This window comes from Oncorhynchus gorbuscha, linkage group LG10 (genome assembly GCF_021184085.1).
Source record: "Oncorhynchus gorbuscha isolate QuinsamMale2020 ecotype Even-year linkage group LG10, OgorEven_v1.0, whole genome shotgun sequence".
In the NCBI taxonomy this organism is placed as follows: Eukaryota; Metazoa; Chordata; class Actinopteri; order Salmoniformes; family Salmonidae; genus Oncorhynchus; species Oncorhynchus gorbuscha.
Window position 1 is genome coordinate 95547760 of NC_060182.1, and position 17167 is coordinate 95564926.

General features: G+C 55.4%; 1 protein-coding gene across 1 annotated transcript in view; it reads left to right on the top strand.

Moving 5' to 3' along the window:
• The window catches only part of zfyve26 (zinc finger, FYVE domain containing 26), a 118564-nt gene that overhangs the window by 28971 nt on the left and 72426 nt on the right, over positions 1 to 17167 (top strand). Inside the window, 5 exon segments of the mRNA XM_046367552.1 lie at positions 2134 to 2307; positions 4666 to 4811; positions 7015 to 7261; positions 13052 to 13321; positions 16139 to 16267. Of these exon segments, the coding sequence (XP_046223508.1) occupies positions 2134 to 2307; positions 4666 to 4811; positions 7015 to 7261; positions 13052 to 13321; positions 16139 to 16267 (966 nt within the window).

The window sequence follows — 17167 nt, forward strand, 5'->3', positions numbered from 1 at the left end:
GTGTAAATTCGGTGGTGTGTGTATTCATAGTGTCTTCTGATCTAGGATCAGCTCCTCTTGTCCACAACATTATCCCTAGGCTATATCAGCACTCCTCTGAGATTATCTGTGAATATGGGTCTATGTCTCTGACCCCCCCCTACCCAGCTCCAGGTCTAACTGTTACCTCTGCCACCCCCCAGTCTCTGACCCCCCCACCTACCCAGCTCCAGGTCTAACTGTTACCTCTGCCACCCCCCAGTCTCAGACCCCCCCAGCCCCAGGTCTAACTGTTACCTCTACTACCCCCCAGTCTCAGACCCCCCCCCCCACCCAGCTTCAGGTCTAACTTTTACCTCTGCTACCCCCCAGTCTCAGACCCCCCCCCCACCCCACCCAGCTTCAGGTCTAACTTTTACCTCTGCTACCCCCCAGTCTCAGACCCCCACCCCACCCAGCTTCAGGTCTAACTTTTACCTCTGCTACCCCCCAGTCTCAGACCCCCCCCCCCCACCCCACCCAGCTTCAGGTCTAACTTTTACCTCTGCTACCCCCCAGTCTCAGACCCCCCCCACCCCACCCAGCTTCAGGTCTAACTTTTACCTCTGCTACCCCCCAGTCTCAGACCCCCCCCACCCCACCCAGCTTCAGGTCTAACTTTTACCTCTGCTACCCCCAGTCTCAGACCCCCCACCCCACCCAGCTTCAGGTCTAACTTTTACCTCTGCTACCCCCCAGTCTCAGACCCCCCCCCCCCACCCAGCTTCAGGTCTAACTTTTACCTCTGCTACCCCCCAGTCTCAGACCCCCCCACCCAGCCCCAGGTCTAACTTTTACCTCTGCTACCCCCCAGTCTCAGACCCCCCACCCAGCCCCAGGTCTAACCCCTGCTACCCAGTCTCAGACCCCCCCACCCCACCCAGCTTCAGGTCTAACTTTTACCTCTGCTACCCCCCAGTCTCAGACCCCCCCCACCCCACCCAGCTTCAGGTCTAACTTTTACCTCTGCTACCCCCCAGTCTCAGACCCCCCCACCCCACCCAGCTTCAGGTCTAACTTTACCTCTGCTACCCCCCAGTCTCAGACCCCCCACCCAGCCCCAGGTCTAACTTTTACCTCTGCTACCCCCCAGTCTCAGACCCCCCACCCAGCCCCAGGTCTAACTTTTACCTCTGCTACCCCCCAGTCTCAGACCCCCCCACCCCACCCAGCTTCAGGTCTAACTTTTACCTCTGCTACCCCCCAGTCTCAGACCCCCCACCCCACCCAGCTTCAGGTCTAACTTTTACCTCTGCTACCCCCCCAGTCTCAGACCCCCCACCCAGCCCCAGGTCTAACTTTTACCTCTGCTACCCCCCAGTCTCAGACCCCCCCACCCACCCCACCCAGCTTCAGGTCTAACTTTTACCTCTGCTACCCCCCCAGTCTCAGACCCCCCCACCCACCCCACCCAGCTTCAGGTCTAACTCTTACCTCTGCTACCCCCCAGTCTCAGACCCCCCAGCCCCAGGTCTAACTTTTACCTCTGCTACCCCCCAGTCTCAGACCCCCCCACCCCACCCAGCTTCAGGTCTAACTTTTACCTCTGCTACCCCCAGTCTCAGACCCCCCACCCCACCCAGCTTCAGGTCTAACTTTTACCTCTGCTACCCCCCAGTCTCAGACCCCCCCCCAGCCCCAGGTCTAACTTTTACCTCTGCTACCCCCCAGTCTCAGACCCCCCAGCCCCAGGTCTAACTCTTACCTCTGCTACCCCCCAGTCTCAGACCCCCCCCCCCCACCCCACCCAGCTTCAGGTCTAACTGCCTCTGCTACCCCCCAGTCTCAGACCCCCCCCCCCAAGCTTCAGGTCTAACTTTTACCTCTGCTACCCCCCCAGTCTCAGACCCCCCCACCCCACCCAGCTTCAGGTCTAACTTTTACCTCTGCTACCCCCCAGTCTCAGACCCCCCCCCCCCCCCCACCCCACCCAGCTTCAGGTCTAACTTTTACCTCTGCTACCCCCCAGTCTCAGACCCCCCCAGCCCCAGGTCTAACTGTTACCTCTGCTACCCCCAGTCTCAGACCCCCAGCCCCAGGTCTAACTGTTACCTCTGCTACCCCCCAGTCTCAGACCCCCCAGCCCCAGGTCTAACTGTTACCCTGCTACCCCAGTCTCAGACCCCCCCACCCAGCCCCAGGTGTCTCCAGCAGCCAGTCCTGCCTCCTGTCTAAAAGGAAGAAGCAGCAGTACTGGGGTCAGGAGGAGGAAAAGGCCTAGACGACAACACTCTGACAGACAACCCTCCACAGAGATACACAAGGGAGAGGTCAGCGCCAGCCCCTCAGGTAAGCAGCCAGCCCCTCAGGTAAGCAGCCAGCCCCTCGGGTAAGCAGCCAGCCCCTCGGGTAAGCAGCCAGCCCCTCAGGTAAGCAGCCAGCCCTCAGGTAAGCAGCCAGCCCCTCGTGTAAGCAGCCAGCCCCTCGGGTAAGCAGCCAGCCCCTCGGGTAAGCAGCCAGCCCCTCGGGTAAGCAGCCAGCCCCTCGGGTAAGCAGCCAGCCCCTCGGGTAAGCAGCCAGCCCCTCGGGTAAGCAGCCAGCCCCTCGGATAAGCAGCCCCCCAGGTAAGCAGCCCCCCAGGTAAGCAGCCCATCAGGTAAGCAGCCCCTCAGGTGACACAGGAAGCAACATACAGTGCCTTGCGAAAATATTCGGCCCCATTGAACTTTGCGACCTTTTGCCACAGGCTTCAACATTTCAGGAATCAACAACAAGTGGGACACAATCATGAAGTGGAACGACATTTATTGGATATTTAAAACTTTTTTTAACAAATCAAAAACTGAAAAATTGGGCGTGCAAAATTATTCAGCCCCTTTACTTTCAGTGCAGCAAACTCTCCATAAGTTCAGTGAGGATCTCTGAATGATCCAATGTTGACCTAAATGACTAATGATGATAAATACAATCCACCTGTGTGTAATCAAGTCTCTGTATAAATGCACCTAGACTGTGATAGTCTCAGAGGTCCATTAAAAGCGCAGAGAGCATCATGAAGAACAAGGAACACACCAGGCAGGTCCGAGATACTGTTGTGAAGAAGTTTAAAGCCGGATTTGGATACAAAAACATTTCCCGAGCTTTAAACATCCCAAGGAGCACTGTGCAAGCGATAATATTGAAATGGAAGGAGTATCAGACCACTGCAAATCTACCAAGACCTGGCCGTCCCTCTAAACTTTCAGCTCATACAAGGAGAAGACTGATCAGAGATGCAGCCAAGAGGCCCATGATCACTCTGGATGAACTGCAGAGATCTACAGCTGAGGTGTGAGACTCTGTCCATAGGACAACAATCAGTCATATTTTGCACAAATCTGGCCTTTATGGAAGAGTGGCAAGAAGAAAGCCATTTCTTAAAGATATCCACATAAAGTGTTGTTTAAAGTTTTCCACAAGCCACCTGGGAGACACACCAAACATGTGGAAGAAGGTGCTCTGGTCAGATGAAACCAAAATGGAACTTTTTGGCAACAAAGCAAAAGGTTATGTTTGGCGTAAAAGCAACACAGCCCATCACCCTGAACACACCATCCCCACTGTCAACCATGGTGGTGGCAGCATCATGGTTTGGGCCTGCTTTTCTTCAGCAGGGACAGGGAAGATGGTTAAAATTGATGGGAAGATGGATGGAGCCAAATACAGGACCATTCTGGAAGAAAACCTGATGCAAAAGACCTGAGACTGGCACGGAGATTTGTCTTCCAACAAGACAATGATCCAAAACATAAAGCAAAATCTACAATGGAATGGTTCAAAAATAAACATATCCAGGTGTTAGAATGGCCAAGTCAAAGTCCAGACCTGAATCCAATCGAGAATCTGTGAAAAGAACTGAAAACTGCTGTTCACAAATGTTCTCCATCCAACCTCACTGAGCTCGAGCTGTCTCTCGATGTGCAAAACTGATAGAGACATACCCCAAGCGACTTACAGCTGTAATCGCAGCAAAAGGTGGCGCTACAAAGTATTAACTTAAGGGGGCTGAATAATTTTGCACGCCCAATTTTTTAATTTTCAATTTGTTAAAGTTTGAAATATCCAATAGATGTCGTTCCACTTCATGATTGTGTCCCACTTGTTGTTGATTCTTCACAAAAAAAATACAGTTTTATATCTTTATGTTTGAAGCCTGAAATGTGGCAAAAGGTCGCAAAGTTCAAGGGGGCCGAATACTTTCACAAGGCCTATAAAGCCTATTTTCTGCTAAGTTGTTATGGTATTTCCTAATTACGTGTGCCCTTGAGCCATTACGTGTTCGTGTGCCATTCAGAGGGTGAATGGGGAAGACAAAATATTTAAGTGTCTTTTGAACGGGGTTTGGTAGTAGGTGCCAAGGCGCACCGGTTTGTGTCAAGAACTGCAACGATGCTGGGTTTTTCCACGTTCAACAGTTTCCCCTGTGTATCAAGAATGGTCCACCCACCCAAAGGACATCCAGACAACTTGACACAACTGTGGGAAGCATTGGAGACAACATGGACCAGAATCCCTGTGGAACGCTCTCGACACCTTGTAGAGTCCGTTCCCAGACGAATTGAGGCTGTTCTGAGGGCCAAACAGGGTGCAACTCAATATTCGGAAGGTGTTCTTAATGTTTGGTATACTCAGCGTGGTTCCTTCTCGAACTGTTGACCCCTGTTCCAGATGGAAGTGGCGGAGCCGGGCGGTCGGAGTGGGAGGTGTGCCCCTGTGGAAGTATGGGTAGCTGGGTAGTTCCGGCCATGCTGTCTCCACCTGAGTCCCTGCTCATGGCCTGCATCCGCCGAGGAAACTACATGGAAGCACACCAGGTTAGGACCAAGGGTTACGGATTAGGACCCAGGGTTACAGGTTAGGACCCAGGGTTACGGGTTAGGACCCAGGGTTACGGGTTAGGACCCAGGGTTACGGGTTAGGACCCAGGGTTACGGGTTAGGACCCAGGGTTACGGGTTAGGACCCAGGGTTACGGGTTAGGACCCAGGGTTACGGGTTAGGACCCAGGGTTACGGGTTAGGACCCAGGGTTACAGGGTAGAACCCAGGGTTTCAGGTTAGGACCCAGGGTTACAGGGTTAGGTTACAGGTTAGGACCAAGGGTTACAGGGTTAGGTTACAGGTTAGGACCCAGGGTTACAGGTTAGGACCCAGGGTTACAGGTTAGGACCCAGGGTTACAGGTTAGGACCCAGGGTTACAGGTTAGGACCCAGGGTTACAGGTTAGGACCCAGGGTTACAGGGTTAGGTTACAGGTTAGGACCCAGGGTTACAGGGTAGGACCCAGGGTTACAGGTTAGGACCCAGGGTTACAGGTTAGAACCAAGGGTTACGGGGTAGGACCCAGGGTTACAGGGCAGGACCCAGGGTTACAGGGTTAGGTTACAGGTTAGGACCCAGGGTTACAGGTTAGGACCCAGGGTTACAGGTTAGGACCCAGGGTTACAGGTTAGGACCCAGGGTTACAGGGTAGGACCCAGGGTTACAGGGTTAGGTTACAGGTTAGGACCCAGGGTTACAGGGTAGGACCCAGGGTTACAGGTTAGGACCCAGGGTTACAGGTTAGAACCAAGGGTTACGGGGTAGGACCCAGGGTTACAGGGTTAGGTTACAGGTTAGGACCCAGGGTTACAGGGTAGGACCCAGGGTTACAGGGTAGGACCCAGGGTTACAGGTTAGGACCCAGGGTTTACAGGGTAGGACCCAGGGTTACGGGTTAGGACCCAGGGTTACAGGGTTAGGACCCAGGGTTACGGGGTAGGACCCAGGGTTACGGGGTAGGACCCAGGGTTACGGGGTAGGACCCAGGGTTACGGGGTAGGACCCAGGGTTACGGGGTAGGACCCAGGGTTACGGGGTAGGACCCAGGGTTACGGGGTAGGACCCAGGGTTACGGGGTAGGACCCAGGGTTACGGGGTAGGACCCAGGGTTACGGGGTAGGACCCAGGGTTACGGGGTAGGACCCAGGGTTACGGGGTAGGACCCAGGGTTACTGGGTAGGACCCAGGGTTACGGGGTAGGACCCAGGGTTACAGGGTTACAGGTTAGAACCCAGGGTTACAGGGTTACAGGTTAGGACCCAGGGTTACAGGGTAGGTCCCAGGGTTACAGGGTAGGACCCAGGGTTACAGGGTTAGGTTACAGGTTAGGACCCAGGGTTACAGGTTAGGACCCAGGGTTACAGGTTAGGACCCAGGGTTACAGGGTAGGACCCAGGGTTACAGGGTAGGACCCAGGGTTACAGGGTAGGACCCAGGGTTACAGGGTAGGACCCCCCTTCCTCTTGTCCCGATTCCTTCAATAATTGCAGATCTTTAAGGCCATCTTCAATATTGGTGAAAGCTTTACAAATACATCTCTTATACCTGTTTTCCAACCCATCAGACCTACAGGGGTTGACGGGTTGGAGCCACGCGGACGGTCTAGGGAGTGAGTTAGGACTGGCTGTTGGGTTGGGCAGCATGTAGTGTTGTGATATTGTGTGACGTGGTTTACATCTCTGGTTGGTCCCATCCTGGTCCTCTTATCTGTCTGTCTAGGCTTCTTTTAACTTTTTTGACCTCTGTCTAGGTTTTTCTGACATTTTGACCTCTGTGTAGGTTTCTCTAACCTTTGACCTCTGTGTAGGTGTCTCTGATGTTTGACCTCTGTGTAGGTGTCTCTGATGTTTGACCTCTGTGTAGGTGTCTCTGACGTTTGACCTCTGTGTAGGTGTCTCTGACCTTTGACCTCTGTGTAGGTGTCTCTGACCTTTTGACCTCTGTGTAGGTGTCTCTGACCTTTTGACCTCTGGGTAGGTGTCTCTGACCTTTGGCCTCTGTGTAGGTGTCTCTGACCTTTTGGCCTCTGTGTAGGTGTCTCTGACCTTTTGGCCTCTGTGTAGGTGTCTCTGACCTTTGACCTCTGTGTAGGTGTCTTTGACCTCTGTGTAGGTGTCTCTGACCTTTTGACCTCTGTGTAGGTGTCTCTGACCTTTTGACCTCTGTGTAGGTGTCTCTGACCTTTGACCTCTGTGTAGGTGTCTCTGATGTTTGGCCTGGAGGGGTCATGGTGCTTTGGGGAACTGGTCTTCATGGAGCGTTACCGGGAAGTCCTGGAGGAGCTGGGTCGCGTGGAGCAGAAGATGGAGACCCACTCTTTATCTTCGTCCTCGTCTTCCTCAGAGGGCCTGGGAGCGACGGCCGTGGCGCCCGCCCCGGGGCGTAGTCGCCTGGGAAGTAGTGGGCGCTCCACCCTGCAGGCCATCGGGAGTGCTGCCGCTGCAGGTACGTTAATTATTTTGACGTACGGTCAGGGCAGTCAACTGAAGTGAAACAATCAAGGAGACTTCCGTATGATCGTTCTTGTGTATCTTGTCTTCCACATAACATCCTACCTGTCTTAACACAAGCCTGCTCGGTTCTCATTTGATAGGACGGATATTTAGGTGCTTTTACTTTGTGAATGTCCTCTTATCGTGTGTGAAAACTATAACTCATTCATCCTCTCTGTTAGATAAGTCCTTCTACTCTATAAAGATCTGTGTGTGTTTCTGTCAAGTTAGGGTTAGTCTGTCTGTCTGTAGAGGTGGGGTTAGAGGCTGCTCCCTGTCTGTAGAGTTGGGGTTAGAGGCTGTCTCCCTGTCTGTAGAGTTGGGGTTAGAGGCTGACTCCCTGTCTGTCTGTAGAGGTGGGGTTAGAGGCTGGCTCCCTGTCTGTAGAGTTGGGGTTAGAGGCTGCTCCCTGTCTGTAGAGTTGGGGTTAGAGGCTGTCTCCCTGTCTGTAGAGTTGGGGTTAGAGGCTGTCTGTAGAGTTGGGGTTAGAGGCTGACTCCCTGTCTGTCTGTAGAGGTGAGGTTAGAGGCTGACTCCTTGTCTGTCTGTAGAGGTGGGGTTAGAGGCTGACTCCCTGTCTGTCTGTAGAGAGGGGTTAGAGGCTGTCTGTCTGTCTGTAGAGGTGGGGTTAGAGGCTGACTCCCTGTCTGTAGAGGTGGGGTTCGAGCCTGGCTCCCTGTTTGTAGAGGAGAGGTTAGAGGCTGACTCCCTGTCTGTCTGTAGAGGCGGGGTTAGAGGCTGTCTGTCTGTAGAGATGGGGTTAGAGCCTGACTCCCTGTAGAGGTAGGGTTAGAGCCTGACTCCCTGTTTGTCTGTCTGTCTGTCTGTAGAGGTGGGGTTAGAAGCTGTCTGTAGCATTGGGGTTAGAGGCTGTCTGTAGTATTGGGGTTAGAGGCTGACTCCCTGTCTGTAGCATTGGGGTTAGAGGCTGGCTCCCTGTAGAGGAGGGGTTAGAGGCTGACTCCCTGTCTGTCTGTAGAGGTGGGGTTAGAGGCTGGCTCCCTGTCTGTAGAGTTGGGGTTAGAGGCTGCTCCCTGTCTGTAGAGTTGGGGTTAGAGGCTGTCTCCCTGTCTGTAGAGTTGGGGTTAGAGGCTGTCTGTAGAGTTGGGGTTAGAGGCTGACTCCCTGTCTGTCTGTAGAGTTGGGGTTAGAGGCTGACTCCCTGTCTGTCTGTAGAGGTGGGGTTAGAGGCTGACTCCCTGTCTGTCTGTAGAGGTGGGGTTAGAGGCTGACTCCCTGTCTGTCTGTAGAGAGGGGTTAGAGGCTGTCTGTCTGTCTGTAGAGGTGGGGTTAGAGGCTGACTCCCTGTCTGTAGAGGAGAGGTTAGAGGCTGACTCCCTGTCTGTCTGTAGAGGCGGGGTTAGAGGCTGTCTGTCTGTAGAGATGGGGTTAGAGCCTGACTCCCTGTAGAGGTAGGGTTAGAGCCTGACTCCCTGTAGAGTTGGGGTTAGAGGCTGACTCCCTGTCTGTCTGTAGAGGTGGGGTTAGAGGCTGACTCCCTGTCTGTCTGTAGAGAGGGGTTAGAGGCTGTCTGTCTGTCTGTAGAGGTGGGGTTAGAGGCTGTCTGTCTGTCTGTCTGTAGAGGTGGGGTTAGAGGCTGACTCCCTGTCTGTAGAGGTGGGGTTCGAGACTGGCTCCCTGTTTGTAGAGATGGGTTTAGAGGATGTCTGTCTGTCTGTAGAGGTGGGGTTAGAAGTGACTCCCTGTCTGTCTGTAGAGGTGGGGTTAGAAGTGACTCCCTGTCTGTCTGTAGAGTTGGGGTTAGAGGCTGACTCCCTGTCTGTCTGTGGGGTTAGAGGCTGACTCCCTGTCTGTCTGTGGGGTTAGAGGCTGACTCCCTGTCTGTCTGTGGGGTTAGAGGCTGACTCCCTGTCTGTCTGTGGGGTTAGAGGCTGACTCCCTGTCTGTCTGTGGGGTTAGAGGCTGACTCCCTGTCTGTCTGTGGGGTTAGAGGCTGACTCCCTGTCTGTCTGTGGGGTTAGAGGCTGACTCCCTGTCTGTCTGTGGGGTTAGAGGCTGGCTCCCTGTCTGTCTGTGGGGTTAGAGGCTGGCTACCTGTCTGTCTGTGGGGTTAGAGGCTGACTCCCTGTCTGTCTGTGGGGTTAGAGGCTGACTCCCTGTCTGTAGGGGTGGGGTTAGAGGCTGACTCCCTGTCTGTCTGTAGAGTTGGGGTTAGAGGCTGACTCCCTGTCTGTAGAGTTGGGGTTAGAGGCTGACTCCCTGTCTGTAGAGTTGGGGTTGGGGTTAGAGTCTGACTCCCTGCCTGTAGGGGTGGGGTTAGAGCCTGACTCCCTGTCTGTCTGTGGGGTTAGAGCCTGACTCCCTGTCTGTCTGTGGGGTTAGAGGCTGACTCCCTGTCTGTCTGTGGGGTTAGAGGCTGACTCCTGTCTGTCTGTGGGGTTAGAGGCTGACTCCCTGTCTGTCTGTGGGGTTAGAGGCTGACTCCCTGTCTGTCTGTGGGGTTAGAGGCTGACTCCCTGTCTGTCTGTGGGGTTAGAGGCTGACTCCCTGTCTGTCTGTGGGGTTAGAGGCTGACTCCCTGTCTGTCTGTGGGGTTAGAGGCTGACTCCCTGTCTGTCTGTGGGGTTAGAGGCTGACTCCCTGTCTGTCTGGATGGGGTTAGAGGCTGACTCCCTGTCTGTAGGGATGGGGTTAGGGCTGACTCCTGTCTGTCTGTAGGGATGGGGTTAGGTCTGTAGGGATGGGGTTAGAGGCTGACTCCCTGTCTGTAGGGATGGGTTAGAGGCTGACTCCCTGTCTGTAGGGATGGGGTTAGAGGCTGACTCCCTGTCTGTAGGGATGGGGTTAGAGGCTGACTGACTCCTGTCTGTAGGGATGGGGTTAGAGGCTGACTCCCTGTCTGTAGGGATGGGGTTAGAGGCTGACTCCCTGTCTGTCTGTGGGGTTAGAGGCTGACTCCCTGTCTGTCTGTGGGGTTAGAGGCTGACTCCCTGTCTGTCTGTGGGGTTAGAGGCTGGCTACCTGTCTGTCTGTGGGGTTAGAGGCTGACTCCCTGTCTGTCTGGATGGGGTTAGAGGCTGACTCCCTGTCTGTAGGGGTGGGGTTAGAGGCTGACTCCCTGTCTGTCTGTCCCTGTCTGTTGGGGTTAGAGGCTGACTCCCTGTCTGTAGGGATGGGGTTAGAGGCTGACTCCTGTCTGTAGGGATGGGGTTAGAGTCTGACTCCCTGTCCTGTAGGGGACTCCCTGTCTGTAGGGATGGGGTTAGAGCCTGACTCCCTGTCTGTCTGTGGGGTTAGAGGCTGACTCCCTGTCTGTCTGTGGGGTTAGAGGCTGACTCCCTGTCTGTCTGTGGGGTTAGAGACTGACTCCCTGTCTGTCTGTGGGGTTAGAGGCTGACTCCCTGTCTGGGGGATGGGGTTAGAGGCTGACTCCCTGTCTGTCTGTGGGGTTAGAGGCTGACTCCCTGTCTGTCTGTGGGGTTAGAGGCTGACTCCCTGTCTGTCTGTGGGGTTAGAGGCTGACTCCCTGTCTGTCTGTGGGGTTAGAGGCTGACTCCCTGTCTGTCTGTGGGGTTAGAGGCTGACTCCCTGTCTGTCTGTGGGGTTAGAGGCTGACTCCCTGTCTGTCTGTGGGGTTAGAGGCTGACTCCCTGTCTGTCTGTGGGGTTAGAGGCTGACTCCCTGTCTGTCTGTGGGGTTAGAGGCTGACTCCCTGTCTGTCTGTGGGGTTAGAGGCTGACTCCCTGTCTGTCTGTGGGGTTAGAGGCTGACTCCCTGTCTGTAGGGATGGGGTTAGAGGCTGACTCCCTGTCTGTAGGGATGGGGTTAGAGGCTGACTCCCTGTCTGTAGGGATGGGGTTAGAGGCTGACTCCCTGTCTGTAGGGATGGGGTTAGAGGCTGACTCCCTGTCTGTAGGGATGGGGTTAGAGGCTGACTCCCTGTCTGTAGGGATGGGGTTAGAGGCTGACTCCCTGTCTGTCTGTGGGGTTAGGGATCCCTGTCTGTCTGTGGGGTTAGAGGCTGACTCCCTGTCTTTCTGTGGGGTTAGAGGCTGACTCCCTGTCTGTCTGGATGGGGTTAGAGGCTGACTGTCTGTCTGTGGGGTTAGGGATGTCTGTCTGTGGGGTTAGAGGCTGACTCCCTGTCTGTCTGTGGGGTTAGAGGCTGACTCCCTGTCTGTAGGGATGGGGTTAGAGGCTGACTCCCTGTCTGTAGGGATGGGGGGGTTAGAGGCTGACTCCTGTCTGTAGGGATGGGGTTAGAGGCTGACTCCCTGTCTGTAGGGATGGGGTTAGAGGCTGACTCCCTGTCTGTAGGGATGGGGTTAGAGGCTGACTCCCTGTCTGTAGGGATGGGGTTAGAGGCTGACTCCCTGTCTTTCTATGGGGTTAGAGGCTGACTCCCTGTCTTTCTATGGGGTTAGAGGCTGACTCCCTGTCTTTCTATGGGGTTAGAGGCTGACTCCCTGTCTGTCTGTGGGGTTAGAGGCTGACTCCCTGTCTGTAGGGATGGGGTTAGAGGCTGACTCCCTGTCTGTAGGGATGGGGTTAGAGGCTGACTCCCTGTCTGTCTGTGGGGTTAGAGGCTGACTCCCTGTCTGTAGGGATGGGGTTAGAGGCTGACTCCCTGTCTGTAGGGATGGGGTTAGAGGCTGACTCCCTGTCTGTCTATGGGGTTAGAGGCTGACTCCCTGCCTGTAGGGATGGGGTTAGAGGCTGACTCCCTGTCTTTCTATGGGGTTAGAGGCTGACTCCCTGTCTTTCTATGGGGTTAGAGGCTGACTCCCTGTCTTTCTATGGGGTTAGAGGCTGACTCCCTGTCTTTCTATGGGGTTAGAGGCTGACTCCTGTCTTTCTATGGGGTTAGAGGCTGACTCCCTGTCTTTCTATGGGGTTAGAGGCTGACTCCCTGTCTTTCTATGGGGTTAGAGGCTGACTCCCTGTCTTTCTATGGGGTTAGAGGCTGACTCCCTGTCTTTCTATGGGGTTAGAGGCTGACTCCCTGTCTTTCTATGGGGTTAGAGGCTGACTCCCTGTCTTTCTATGGGGTTAGAGGCTGACTCCCTGTCTGTAGGGATGGGGTTAGAAGCTGACTCCCTGTCTTTCTATGGGGTTAGAGGCTGACTCCCTGTCTTTCTATGGGGTTAGAGGCTGACTCCCTGTCTGTAGGGATGGGGTTAGAGGCTGACTCCCTGTCTGTCTGTGGGGTTAGAGGCTGACTCCCTGTCTGTAGGGATGGGGTTAGAGGCTGACTCCCTGTCTGTAGGGATGGGGTTAGAGGCTGACTCCCTGTCTGTAGGGATGGGGTTAGAGGCTGACTCCCTGTCTGTAGGGATGGGGTTAGAGGCTGACTCCCTGTCTGTAGGGATGGGGTTAGAGGCTGACTCCCTGTCTTTCTATGGGGTTAGAGGCTGACTCCCTGTCTGTCTGTGGGGTTAGAGGCTGACTCCCTGTCTGTCTGTGGGGTTAGAGGCTGACTCCCTGTCTGTCTATGGGGTTAGAGGCTGACTCCCTGTCTGTAGGGATGGGGTTAGAGGCTGACTCCCTGTCTGTAGGGATGGGGTTAGAGGCTGACTCCCTGTCTGTCTGTGGGGTTAGAGGCTGACTCCCTGTCTGTCTGTGGGGTTAGAGGCTGACTCCCTGTCTGTCTGTGGGGTTAGAGGCTGACTCCCTGTCTGTCTATGGGGTTAGAGGCTGACTCCCTGTCTGTCTATGGGGTTAGAGGCTGACTCCCTGTCTGTCTGTGGGGTTAGAGGCTGACTCCCTGTCTGTCTCTCGTTAGGCATGGCTTTCTATTCAGTCTCTGACGTGGCAGACCGTCTCCTTTCCACCCCTGGTCGCCCCGTTCCGTCCCTGGAGGAGGGCTACTGGCTGGGCCGCTGTGTCCTGGACCCCCCAGGGACAGGCCTCCTGCACTCCCTCCTGGAGGAGCTCAGCCCCCCTGCCATGGCTGCCTTCGACCTGGCCTGCTGTCACTGCCAGCTGTGGAAGACCTCCAGACAGCTGCTGGACACGGCAGAGAGACGGCTACACAGTAGTCTGGAGGGAAGAGGTAGGTGGAGGGGGGTGGGGTACGGTGGTGTTGGGTGGGGTACAGGATAAAGTTAGGGGTACAGGATATGATAGAATGAGGATGGGGTGGGGTAGGATGGGGTGGGGTAGGATGGGGTGGGGTAGGATGGGGTGGGGTAGGATGGGTGGGTTAGGATGGGTGGGTTAGGATGGAGTGGGTTAGGATGGAGTGGGTTAGGATGGAGTGGGTTAGGATGGAGTGGGTTAGGATGGAGTGGGTTAGGATGGAGTGGGGTTAGGATGGAGTGGGGTAGGATGGAATTAGAGGATGGGTTGGGTGGGATGGAGTGAGGGTAGGATGGAGTGGAGGTGGGATGGAGTGAGGGTGGATGGGTTGAGGGTGGGATGGGTTGATAATAAATAATAATAATAATAATAATAATAAATGCCATTTAGAGGTGGGATCCAAAGCGTTGAGTCATGGTGCATGGGTTGAGGTGGGATGGGTTGAGGTGGGATGGGTTGGGGTGGGATGGGCCATGGGATAACTGAGCTGGGGGTGGGATGGGTGGGATGGATGGGTTGGGGTGGGATGGGTTGGGGTGGGATGGGTTGGGGTGGGATGGGTTGGGGTGGGATGGGATTGGGGTGGGATGGGTTGGGGTGGGATGGGTTGGGGTAGCATAGAATGGGATGGGTTGGGGTAGGATGGGTTGGGGTAGGATGGGATGGGTTGGGGTAGATGGGTTGGGGTAGATGGGTTGGGGTAGGATGGGTTGGGGTAGGATGGGTTGGGGTATAGGATAGGATACAGTGGGGTAGGATGGGTTGGGGTAGGATGGGTTGGGGTAGATGGGTTGGGGTAGCATAGAATGAGGATGGGTTGGGGTAGGATGGAGTGGGGTATAGGATAGGATACAGTGGGGTAGGATGGGTTGGGGGAGGATGGGTTGGGGTAGGATAGAGTGGGGTAGGATGGGTTGGGGTAGGATGGAGTGGGGTATAGGATACAGTGGGGTAGGATGGGTTGGGGTAGATTGGGGTAGGATGAGGTCGGATGGGGTAGTGTAGGATGGGTTGGGGTAGGATAGAGTGGGGTACAGGATATGATACAGTCTCCCTAGTCCCCTCCGTCTCCCTAGTCCCCTCCATTCCCCTCCGTCTCCCTAGTCCCCTCCGTTCCCCTCCGTCTCCCTAGTCTCCTCCGTCTCCCTAGTCCCCTCCGTCCCCCTCCGTCTCCCTAGTCCCCTCCCCTTCCCCTCCATCTCCCTCGTCCTCTCTGTCCCCTCCGTTCCCCTCCATCTCCCTAGTCCCCTCTGTTACCCTCCGTTCCCCTTCATCTCCCTAGTCCCCTTCATCTCCCTAGTCCCCTCTGTCCCCTCCGTTCCCCTCCATCTCCCTAGTCCCCTCTGTCCCCTCCGTTCCCCTCCATCTCCCTAGTCCCCTCTGTTACCCTCCGTTCCCCTTCATCTCCCTAGTCCCCTTCATCTCCCTAGTCCCCTCTGTCCCCTCCGTTCCCCTCCCATCTCCCTAGTCCCCTCCTCTCCCTAGTCCCCTCCTTCTCCCTAGTCCCCTCCTTTTTTTCCCTTTTTTTTTCTCTCCCTAGTCCCCTCCTTCTCCCTAGTCCCCTCCTTCTCCATAGTCCCCTCCTTCTCCCTAGTCCCCTCCGTCTCCCTAGTCCCCTCCGTTCCCCTCCGTTCCCCTAGTCCCCTCTGTTCCCCTCCGTTCCCCTCCATCTCTCTAGTCCCCTCTGTTCCCCTCCGTTCCCCTTCATCTCCCTAGTCCCCTCTGTTCCCCTCCGTTCCCCTCCCATCTCCCTAGTCCCCTCCGTTCCCTCCGTCTCCCTAGTCCCCTCCTTCTCCCTAGTCCCCTCTGTCCCCTCCGTCCCCTCCATCTCCCTAGTCCCCTCTGTCCCCTCCGTTCCCCTCCATCTCCCTAGTCCCCTTCATCTCCCTAGTCCCCTCTGTACCCTCCGTTCCCCTCCCATCTCCCTAGTCCCCTCCATCTCCCTAGTCCCCTCTGTTCCCCTAGTCCCCTCCTTCTCCCTAGTCCCCTCCTGTCCCCTAGTCCCCTCCGTTCCCCTCCGTTCCCCTCCATCTCTCTAGTCCCCTCTGTTCCCCTCCGTTCCCCATCTCCCTATCTCCCTAGTCTCCTCCATCTCCCTAGTCCCCTCTGTTCCCCTCCGTTCCCCTTCATCTCCCTAGTCCCCTCTGTCCCCTCCGTTCCCCTCCGTCTCCCTAGTCCCCTCCGTCTCCCTAGTCCCCTCCGTCTCCCTAGTCCCCTCTGTCCCCTCCGTTCCCCTCCGTCTCCCTAGTCCCCTCTGTCCCCTCCATCTCCCTAGTTCCCTCTGTTCCCCTCCGTCCCCTCCATCTCCCTAGTCCCCTCTGTCCCCTCCGTCTCCCCTCCGTCCCCTCCATCTCCCTAGTCCCCTCTGTCCCCTCCGTCTCCCTAGTCCCCTCCATCTCCCTAGTCCCCTCTGTCCCCTCCGTTCCCCTTCATCTCCCTAGTCCCCTCCGTTCCCCTCTTCCCCTAGTCCCCTCCGTTCCCCTTCATTTCCTCGTTCCCCTCCGTCCCCTCCGTCCCCTCTGTCCCCTCCGTCCCCTCTGTCCCCTCCCCTCCCCTCTGTCCCCTCCGTCCCCCTCCGTCCCCTCCGTCCCCTCCGAGTCCCCTCCATCTCCCTAGTCCCCTCCATCCCCCCGTCCCCTCCGTCTCCCTAGTCCCCTCTGTTCCCCTCCGTTCCCCTCCCTAGTCCCCTTCATCTCCCTAGTCCCCTCCGTCCCCCTAGTCCCCTCCGTCCCCCTTTCCTCATGGGACATAGCGGATCCCTTTCTAACCCTGCTATCTCTCCATTCCTCAGGACTGAGGGTGGAACCCAAGGTTAAACACTCTGAGGGTATCCGAGGGTTTCCTGCGATGCTCCAACAGATGGGGAAGATCCTCAACCACACAGCCAGTCATAGTGGCAACAAGGGCCCCGCCAAGACAGGTGAGCCCTACTGCATGAAACAAGTTTATACGTGTATTTGCCTTATATAATGAAAATACATTGTAAATCTTAGGTACCCGATCTCTCACAATGTAAAAAAACAACAACATAGGTGACCATGATCTGAATATGCATATAGCCTGGGTACCAGTCTGTTAGTGCTGTCATTCCCCTCTGTATCAACTACTACATGGCATGGCACAGAGTAGAAGGTGTGGGATGTGGGATGTTAGCCCTCTCCATGACACAGAGTACAAGATGTGGGATGTTAGCCCTCTCCATGACACAGAGTACAAGGTGTGGGATGTTAGCCCTCTCCATGACACAGAGTACAAGGTGTGGGATGTTAGCCCTCTCCATGACACAGAGTACAAGATGTGGGATGTTAGCCCTCTCCATGACACAGAGTACAAGGTGTGGGATGTTAGCCCTCTCCATGACACAGAGTACAAGGTGTGGGATGTTAGCCCTCTACATGACACAGAGTACAAGGTGTGTGATGTTAGCCCTCTACATGACACAGAGTACAAGGTGTGGGATGTTAGCCCTCTACATGACACAGAGTACAAGGTGTGGGATGTTAGCCCTCTACATGACACAGAGTACAAGGTGTGGGATGTGGGATGTTAGCCCTCTACATGACACAGAGTACAAGGTGTGGGATGTTAGCCCTCTACATGACACAGAGTACAAGGTGTGGGATGTGGGATGTTAGCCCTCTACATGGCACAGAGTACAAGGTGTGGGATGTTAGCCCTCTACATGACACAGAGTACAAGGTGTGGGATGTTAGCCCTCTACATGACACAGAGTACAAGGTGTGGGATGTTAGCCCTCTCCATGACACAGAGTACAAGGTGTGGGATGTTAGCCCTCTACATGACACAGAGTACAAGGTGT